Source organism: Notolabrus celidotus, chromosome 19 (genome assembly GCF_009762535.1).
Source record: "Notolabrus celidotus isolate fNotCel1 chromosome 19, fNotCel1.pri, whole genome shotgun sequence".
In the NCBI taxonomy this organism is placed as follows: domain Eukaryota; kingdom Metazoa; phylum Chordata; class Actinopteri; order Labriformes; family Labridae; genus Notolabrus; species Notolabrus celidotus.
The window spans coordinates 25,537,976-25,548,451 of record NC_048290.1 but is presented as its reverse complement, the minus strand read 5'-3'; the positions used below and the strand labels follow the sequence as shown (position 1 = coordinate 25,548,451).

Below are 10,476 nucleotides of genomic sequence, written 5' to 3'. Positions count from 1 at the left end.
ATTTTGGCCTGGACTAAACTAGAATAACATAATGAATTACTTTTCTTTTGAAAAATGGTCACTGTTTTGGCTTAGTACTGTGGTGTCTGTGCTTCTTCTGTGTTGGATAATAAATGTTACACAAATATAGGCAGTTGTAAGACATTTATTAACACAAGATTTGACAATTGACTCTTACTTTTCCACTTTTTACAGGTCAAAAAGCTCTCTAATGACAATACTAACAAGAATAACTACAAAACCCTTTTTTCAATAGCGATGCATTTATTTAAACATTGATACCGCTAGCTTTCAGAATCAACCTAACCTTAATTTTATCAGCCTTTTCCAATATTCACATCACACTAAGTAGGGAAGAGAAATTCTGTAAACTGAAGTAGAAAAACCCCCAACACAATTGTGTTCATTTTATGTAAGGGACCATTTGTGATGGTGCTTTATCGCTCTGTTTCACATTTTCTATATAAATCTTGTTATTAACCTGAGCCACTACAGAGAACAACCATTGCAATGATTAATGGCCTGCTGGGCAGAATCAATGAATCACTCTACATTAGTAAACACTTTGTGCTGAACGTGCAGCAACACACTCAGAGAAGGCGAGTCGTACCTATACATACAAATGCCTTGTTCTACATCTGCACATTTATTTAGGCTGCTGTTTACAGGCTGTGTGATGAACTGGTTGTAATGTTTGGCCTGCACTGTGTTTGTATAAGTGGATGTAAACACAGATTTGTCAATTGTCAATACTACTTTGCACCTACAGCTTATATATGGCTCATATAACACAGAATTCCCAAAACACGACTGCCCCTATGATTCAGGTGCTAAATTGCTACTAGATACCTTTTCTCATATGTTTCTGTAGGATATATTAACATTATTTACCATTCTCACTAGTAAAGAGTAACTTAAGTGTTGATTGAGTAAATGATTAAAGCCCTTACATTTCATGTGATGCCAAAGAACTTACTGGGTTTCTTGTGTAAATCCCCAAATGGTGCACAATTAACGATGAGTTGTGAACATGGACTGTTTAAAACAAAGGCGTAGTCTTATTGACATCACCTATTGGTTCCTGAAGAAGAATTCTAAAGCTAATGGTGACGGTTGCCTTGTTGGAAATGATGACTCAACCTAACTTTTGGTCAACCTAGAAACACACAACGTTGTGAAGTTCCAGTGGGCTCTAAAAACCAATGAATCAATGATAATTCATTGGATTTTGGATTCAGCCTCGAGTGGACACCCAAGACACTGCATTTTTTGCACTTCAACATTGACTTTCTTTTTTAACACCTGAGCTTGCGGCTTGGTTTTGAATCCTGCCCCAGCAGTTGGTGCACCAGAGATTGAAGCTTATACAACAAACTTGCACTTGAGGTGTCCGGTGTGAAAGGCAGCATGCTGTTCAGTCTGTTACTAAGTCTCCTTGTGTATTCTTGAAGTACACAGGGTCACTGTGACCACAAAACAACAACAAAAGAACACTGATGATGACTAACATCACACAGGCAACACTGTTTGGATGTCTGGAAAGTGAGGTTGAGTCAGTGCCTGCACACACCTTTTGTTGTTGTGTATTACCTAAGAAGATGCCAAGGGGGAAGAAACACAGATCTTGGAGACTGTGTTTACAAAAAGTCAGTTTTCCTGCTAAAAATGACACCATAGTCAGACACAGACATCCCAACTGACCAGAATTGTTGACAAAGAAGCCAGCAAGCCAAACTTTTTAGCAGTTGTAGCTTTTATACGTGTCTACATATCACTGTATCGACACATGAAGGCACTAAAAGTTCTCAGTTTGTCCCCTCAAAGAGCCCTAAGGACTCTGTTGGTTGATTCTTCAAAATGTACATTTAAATCACACAGAACTTCTAAATATTTCAGCATATCTCACTCCACAGCTGTGATAAGTCATTTTTGTATATTTAGTGCTATTAATGAATGATGTTCAGGTGTTTTTAATGGGCTGAACACCTCCTACAGATGCTTCAGAGTGTAAGTGCTTTCAGCAAAAGGGAGAAGTGTTTATGCCCCCTGAACTCCTGGAGGGCTTTTCTGTGAAGCAGATACACAAAATGTTAAGTGTGCTTTAACAGCAAAACAAGACAAATGAGAGCTCTAAAGGCTGCCTGGATGTGTAGATAGCCTTGTTAAATGACAACATGTCTGCTTAAAAAACAAAACTAAGTGATGTGAGTTTACAAGCAGCAGCGGCGGCAGTTTATCGCCGCGGAGCAAAGCGGCGGGGGGTGTGGATCAGAAAACGAGGTTCTATCTGTGACTGCGGCTTTCTGATAGCTCTCATCTAATTCTGTCATTTTTCTCCAGCAGTGTTTTGTCCCTCGCTGGTTCAATGCGCCTCAGGGTGTTTTCTTCTCCCCTTTCCTCCAACTCTGATAAACATTAAGACTGTGTCTGTTTTAAAAAGTCTGTTTTACTCAACATTATCAGCACAAACATCAGTCACTGTGATCTGACTCTTACTGCCTGAAGGCCTGGCATAGTTTAGGAATCCTTTACTTATTTATGTATACCACTTTGGGATAAATTAACTTATAACACTACAATATAATATAATATGGCTCATTATAAAGTACAAAACTAAACTTAATGCTTGACTCTTAAATCACTCCTTTCAAATAGAAGTCTACAACAGTTTTCTCTTAAGGGAAGTACTCAGGGACTCTTTTTATATGATTCAGATTTTATTGAACCCCCTTCCCAACTGTACTAATGTATGAAAATCCCCACGATCAGTATGTAGGTGATAAAGACAATAACTGTATATGTTCATATAAGTTGTTATACCTGAAACTATGAAGATAACATCCTCCTTATGTTAACTTTAATACTGGCTGGTCATGTTTCAGTGGAGATGTATAGTCTACTGTGAAACTACCGTTCTAAAAGTTTAATGACATGGATTAATCAGAACTGAGGACTTTTACTGAGTTAGCTTGCTGTGACTTTGATAGCTTCTCATGAACAAAGATTCAGTTTAGTTTGTGTATCTAAATCCGGCTAACAGTGGATCACATGCTACTATTTAGGTCTGCAGGATTAAGACTCAATTGTGACCTTATAAAGAGTAAGCTATACATAAATTGGCAGTTCTTGACACAGACAAGGACTCTCAGTATTAAGATTATTTATTTTGTTTCTCTTGATTGTTGTTTGTCTTATTTATGTGATGTAAGTGACACTTTGATGTTGTGTTGCTCAATTTTGTTGTCGTTTTTTGTTCACTGGAAATAGATTTTAGTCTCTTAAATGTTATGTTGCTCACTTACCTTGTTTTTTTCTCTTTGTAGTTGTTTTTTGTCTCCTTGTTGTTGTTTTGCATCTCTCTGTGGTTGTTTTGGGCTTTTTTTATTCAGTTGTTTGTCTCATCGATATATTTTGTGGCAATTTTTTGTCCTTTGTTGTAATTTTGCTTGATTTGTAATTGAAGTAATGTAATTTAAAGTTTCTATGAGGTTACTTTTCTCGCTCTTGTGGTGGTTTAGTATCTCTTCATGCTTTTTTGTTGTTGTTTGTTTTGTGCATCTTTCACAGAACTTCCGACCAGAAATGTAAACAGTCAATTAAAGCAGAGGCTCTGATGAAGGGTTCCTTGATCCCTTGGGTCCCTGGGACAACTAGTCAGGCCTGTTCAGTTCTTCATCTTAGGATATACTGGCAGAAATCTTATTTCATAGAAGCATCCCAAACTTTAAAAACACAGTTACCCTTAAACCCAGAGAGGGTATAAACATTTGTAGCTTAACATCAAACAAAAATCTTGTCAGGTTTATGTTAACACCTTTTCATATCTTGAAACAGATTTTAGGATATCTTTAAAAAGCTCAATTTTAAAGTGGGCACAAAGTTCTGTCACAACCCCTGTATGACCATCAAATTACAGATATGAACAGAATTATCATAATTCCAGATACCCAGCACTTCACAAAGAGGTCAAAATTAAGACTGATGCATCTGCTGGTAAAAGTTGCACCTCTCTCAGCTTCATTCTTCAATCAGGAGCTTGTTACTCTCATCAGTTTTTACAGGTGTGGTCTGTTTCAAGCGTAGATGCCTTTGATACGTTTATTCTCAGGGTCAAATGGAGATTTGAGGTGGGCCTTGGCCTTGTACGTCACCCCCATCCTCTCCAGGGTGAAATCTCCACTCCTGATGAAGTCAGCACTCACCTGAAGCAAACAGAAAGATAGAAAGAGAGATGGGTTGAATAAAGAGGGGAAAAAAGGAAAGACTGATATTTTAAAAAAGGAGGGAGGAGGGAATTTACATTTTGGAATACGAGGAGACACTAGAGATTAAAATAGAGTGAAAATGGGAGAGCTAATTAATCCAGACTGTAAAAAAAAAAAGCTCCAAACTGGCACAGCACTTCATAACGGACAATCTCACAGCCTTCATCTGTGACAGAAGAGAACTGCGCAAGAGTTATAAAACACTGAGAGCAATTCATCCCGTCATGAGTCAATGTCAGCTGCCTCGTAACCCAGAGAGCTAATTTTCACTGACTGACTCCCTTTTCCCCTCCCTGCAGCTCTCCCACTCATCTGTCACTCTGTCTCTCTTTTATACACACACACGGGCGCACACACACACATACATACACATGCACAGAGCTCTCTCTCAGCACCACTTACTCTTTACTGTATCTGTGTTGAAAGCGAGCAGTATAGTAGCCCAGTCAAAGGCTGGGGACAAAACTGTCTTTGCTTCAGCTTAAAGGTCTAACAGATACAGTGTGTGAAGCAAAGGAAGGATGACCTTACTGAAGTTGCAATGCAATGATCTTGAACTCATTGAGTTAAGACATCAGCTGACACAAGAGACGGATCACTATAAACAGTTGGTGTTCCATTACAGTCTTTTGAGTCACTGATTATTAAAGCAAACCTGCAGCTTGCTGCCTGCCTCTATCAAAGTGTATTCCTTTTTATTAAGAGAAATTAGGCAAACTCCATACAGCAGCAGCTACAGCCGACATTAATACAGACTAGTCATAGCAGCAGACTAATACAATACAAATCTACTTGAAAGATGCTTCTAAATTTGCAGCTCCATATTTAATATTAAAGTCCTGGCAGTTGTAATGTCCTGCATTATACTGACAGGTGTTACTAATATCTTCCTTCCCTGATCTATGGTAATGGATTGAACAACTTATTACATTAAACTGAAAAAGCCTCCTCACTGTAGTATTTATGGTGGAGCTGTTGTATTGGGTTGCATTAGATTGCTATGATTTGCAAAGCATATGCAAGTTCGTTTAGGATAGCGCATTTCACAGTTTTCTGTCTCTATAAAACAACAAAGAGTTAATTTCTTCTGTTTTATTTCATTTTGTTGGTACCTGGGATTCAACACGTAACCAGAACCTTTAATTAAAACCTCTGCTTAAAGCTTCTTTAAAGAGATTCTAGCTGTTAACAAACAAACTAAATTGATACTGATTCCTCCTTTTGTCCTACAAGAGCAAGAAAGACCATGAGTGTCAAGACTGAACATTTTTAAGAAGTCATTTGTAATGTTTGTAACCACAGCCTCATCGTGAATTACAGCATGCTGTCAAAATAGCCCTTGATGACCAATTTCACAGCAAAGACTCTTGATGAGTGATACATTTAACAGTCAAAATACAGCAAGATGAGATTTTTCCTCAGATCATTTTATTTGAACATGTACAGAACAATCAGGATATGGATAAGATGCCCTGCTTTGTCTACGGGGGGCGCCACAATGGATGCAAACTGAAAGTTTCTTGCAGGTTCTTTAAGATCAAAGACTCTCTGAGTGTCATTACTATGGACTTGCACCCAAATGTGCGCCCATGAATATGTTGGTATTAAAAAGAGGTGTTGTCAGATGTGGCTTATGCAGTCTTGGTGCATTGCTATCTTGAGGGTGCAGCAGTAACTTCACCATAGACCAACATAAACTTGATCTTAAGTCTATGAGACCATATTAAGTCTAGGGTGCAGTATGTGAACACTATCTAAAGAAAAAAGTTACCAAAAAACACAAATTTAAGTTTATATCTTCAGTTTTCCCTGGTTAGTGTCAAATAATTCTGTTATATTTAAAGCCTCTTTTTGAAGCTGTAACAGAAGATTTAATCAGGAAATGCAGTGTAAAAATCTGAAGAATAAAAAACAAGAAGGAAGGAAAAGAGAGAAAAAGAAGGATCTACAGTGCACAGAGGAGTGCAGACACATACTGTATGTCTCTGAGTAGAGAAGTAAATACACATTTCTGCTGAAGCAAGTGATGCAATGGAAGAGGATGTGATCTGTAATGCTGAGTGACAGCAGACTAGATGCTGCAGACCTGTGTGTGTGAGTGTGTTTGTGTGTGTGTGAGTTTGTGGACATGTTTGAGTGGATGTGTTTGAGCTCATTTCCAAAGTGAACACTCCACAAAGCCAAGTGTCAATCGGCTTTGTTGTGCTGGTCACAATTTGGGGATGGATAATAAACAAATGAGCACACAGACACACGAACACAAAGGCTGACACGCTATGAAACACCAACCAACACACACACACAGACTGTACTTGTTTCCATCGAGCACACGCTCTCAGATACAGATCTTAATACTCAGACAAATCACAGCAGGATTGTTCTATTTTCCAGAATGTATAAAACAATGTTTCAGCCTTTGAGCTCAGCACTTCAAGCTACAACTTTTTGTCTCTCCTCTCTTGCTGCTTCCATCTTTCTGTTTGATGTTCCATCTTTTAGTTTGTCTGTGTGTGTCTGTGTTATAATCTGGAGAGACACTCACACAAAGAGCCGCATGCTGGCCATTTAACCATCTAGCTCAGTGCTAAGAGAATGAAGTGACCCGTCAGACAGTTGATAATATAGACGCACTTAAAGGCTCAGACTGTTGTGTGCAAAATAAAACATATATGAAAACAAAATAAGGTTATTTGAAGGCTCTGATGTTGAGCATTACGAAAATAAGGTGCACCTAAGCAAATCTCATGTAACATGAATCTCGTCATTCTATGGTCCTTATATCTATTTATACTCATAACAATAAAATGTATTGCTTGTGTTTCAACAGAGGCTAAAATACAAGCTAACTGCTCTACAGTGTGATGTGTATTTGAAGTCAATAGTAAAAAAAGAGCGACAACAAAAGCATTGAACACAGAACATTTCACACAATTTCAGTGTAAGTGTTGTGTGTGTGTGTGTGTGTGCTTGTGTGTGTGTGCATGTGCGCGTGCGTGCATGCGTGCGTGCGTGTGTGTGTGTGTGCGTGTGGGGCATTTACCACTCCTCCATCAGGGTTGCGGATGTATCCATAACCGATAGTTTTATCGACGAAGAAGCCATAGTCTGAACGCCGTAGGTGACCAACAGGAACGCCATTACGGAAAACGGCCTCCAGACCAAACATTGGTACTTTCCTGGAATAGAGAGAGAGAGCAAATAAAAAAGAGAAATAAAGGAGTGTAAAACTATATTTAAACAAACACAAAATATGGCCTGCTTCTTTCCCTTAGTCATCTTTATCTCATTACCCAGCTGTGTTAAATACTTGATTATGATTGGTCAAACCTCATAATGATGATTAATTCTCATCAATGCCAGTGACAACCTGATCACAGACATCATATCAAATCAATCTGCTTAAAGGAGTCAAGTACATTTCACCTCTGCCTGTTGACACTGTGGCAAAATGTTAGCTTACCAAGTCAGTAGACCATACAACATGAAGGCTATTTCTAACATTGGTTACTATCCTGCAATTCACATGACAAGTAATTTAAACCTGAACAGTAGTGACATTTGCCTCATCTATTAGTTTGAAATTTCTAGATTTGTGCAAGCGTGTCTCTGGTTTGTATTTTCTGCATCCAAACAACTAACTACACAATGGAGAACCTGCTTCATTTATACCTTGGCACATTCATGCCCAGTGCATGTAAATGATCATGTGATACGATTGTAAGGCACATCAGTGTGGATGGATGTTATCCTAAAACAGTGCTTCAACATTTTTTTGGTCTATGACATCTATGTTTCCGTCTTTACTGACTCGTCAATGGTGAAGCACACGATGCGCCTCTTCAGCCCCTCTGCTTTCTGTTTCTCCAGCCTATCACGGCCCTGGAACGGGATTGAACTCTTCATTTTGCAGGTGAAGCCTAGCCCGGCCTCCAGGGGTGTGTCATCTGGGCGGAGGTCAGCATGCCAATGTCTGTAGCCTGATAAAGACAGGATTAGAAAAGAAATTAGTGTAAAAAGTCTGAGTGCATGCTTTATAAAACAACACTCTTGGCTGATCAGTACTTTGCTTTTACCTTTCTCTATGCTGAGCGAGTCGATGGCCCTGTAGCCTGAGTTGATGATGCCGTGCTTTGCGCCTGCAGCCATGACAGCGTGGTAGACTGGAAGGCAGGAGACTTTGGGAATGTGCAGCTCCCAGCCAAGCTCTCCCACAAATGACAGACGCATGGCTCTCACCTGGACCACAGAGGCGTAGAGAAAAGGCTTAGCGAGATGGAGCTAGTCTTGTAGAGGACCAAGCTGCCATGCCTCTGCTAGTGCTTAAAATACATACACACAGACACACAGTTTTCCTGTTCCTCTGCTCAATAGAGTACAGCAGGGTGTGAGAGAAAAAGCAGCAGAGAAGAACTGAGATAGGAAAGATACATAAGATGAGATAAGGTCCAGAAAAAGAATACTGTTATCTCCTTTGGAAATGAATGACGCTGAATGCTTAGAGTCCTGGGAAAGATTCAAAACCATGTCTGGGGATTAGGAGGTGGGAATGAAAAGGTGAGGTGACAGGAAACATCAAAGAGGATGCATGCAGTGAAGTAGGAAGAGAGCCTGGTGAAAGACTGATGTGTCCTTCTCTGAATTTAGGAAAGGAGTCACTCAAAGGGGTTCAAAGGGTAAAGGTTGGATTAGCACTAGGGAGGTTTTCACATTTTTCATCCCTTATTGAGTTTTAGCAGTGTAAACATCAAACCTCTAATGGAAAAAACATTTGGAAACGGAGTTAGAATGGAATTGATTCAAAAAATGTGTGCTTCCTGCAGCCTTGAAAAAAACCTGAACTGAATAGATGGCATTTAAAGTCTTTCCAACTGTGAGTAAACAGAGGAAATAGTCCCCTGATAATCGCTTTAGCTGCTGTAGTGAGCTCAGCAGGGAAGGAACAAATACCCTCAACTGAAATCTGTCAATTTCAAAGTGAAAATCACTGAAATCTGCAGTGTGAATCTTTTCATTTTAGTCTTGCAATCTGTAAAAGATCGTGTTTTACATCTCTTGGATGCACCCATGTTGAATCAACATCCAGGAACGAGTTTGTGTACATTTATATAGCAGGCAAGATATCTGGAGGCTTTCTGAAAACCTAGGTTTACAAATATTGGAGTTATTCAGATGCAATAAAATACATGTTATAGGAGGAAAAAACATAAAACAAGTGTGTTCCAGTGTGTGGCACCTGTCTGTTCCTTTTGTGGTCATTCACCTAAATATGGCGGCGTGACACAGCCACACCTTTTAAGTATTGTACACAAGTTTGGTAACTTTTCATCATTCAAGTCTCTTCTACCTCTACACCAAAATTGCAGTGGATCAGATGGACAATAGAAGAGGAATGTGTCCAAGTATGACCCCTCCAAATAGGCTAAATAGAGTGATTTTTACTTTCAAAATGGCAGATTTCCTGTTGGTGTTAGGGTACGACTCCAAGAGGCTTTTTTGTAGACCTTTGCATTCCATATCCACCCACTAAATTTCATAAATGAAGGTAAAAGTTAAAGGAGCAAGCCATGGCAAATCTCCATAAAAAACAACTTTTTTTCATCAGATCTTATTTTTGTGCCAAGGAGGATGCTGATATATTGGAATATTAACACACTCAAGAAGATACAGAGATAAAAATATAAAAAGATATGATAAGTCATATTTTAATAAAGGGAAAACGCGTAGGAGACAAGGAAAGCAAACAAGTAAGATAATGTGGCAGGGTGTGTAAAATGAGGAGAGAAAGCTATCTCCAACAGTTTTCCCAGTGGGTACTGTGACGGCCAGGCCATCTGGACAGCCCCGGATCACCCTGGGCCCCATATGTACACCATGACACTCTCAGGAGGATGTTACATGTAGGCCTGAGTGTATTCATAACACACACATGCTAGAAGATACAAAGGCGTCACCCTGAAACACATGCACACTGTCAGTCAAAAATTCACCAGTCGAACATCAATCACAGGCACAAGTACAAAAATACATATAAACATGACCTCACGCATGCAAGCACACTTGCTTGTACTTGCAATTAGGAAAGACAGAAAGAGAGAATAAGGGAGAGGAAAAGAGAGAGAGAAAGAAGGAGAGAGAGATTGTAATGAGCTGTGAGGGGAGCAGAGGGCAGAGAGAAGGCTCTGTTCTCGCAGCAGTGCAGCCATTAAAATGT

General features: G+C 39.4%; 1 protein-coding gene across 2 annotated transcripts in view; it reads right to left on the bottom strand.

Moving 5' to 3' along the window:
- Positions 1–127: 127 nt before the first annotated feature.
- sardh (sarcosine dehydrogenase) overlaps positions 128–10,476 on the bottom strand; it is a 58,968-nt gene continuing 48,619 nt past the window's right edge. For both annotated transcript variants that reach the window (XM_034709122.1, XM_034709121.1), the window contains exons 19-22: positions 8,339–8,501; positions 8,074–8,242; positions 7,306–7,441; positions 128–4,202 (exon numbers count right to left, since the gene is read on the bottom strand). In XM_034709122.1, coding sequence (XP_034565013.1) covers positions 4,074–4,202; positions 7,306–7,441; positions 8,074–8,242; positions 8,339–8,501 — 597 coding nt within the window. In that variant the 3' untranslated portion in view covers positions 128–4,073. The remainder of the gene's footprint in view (positions 4,203–7,305; positions 7,442–8,073; positions 8,243–8,338; positions 8,502–10,476) is intronic.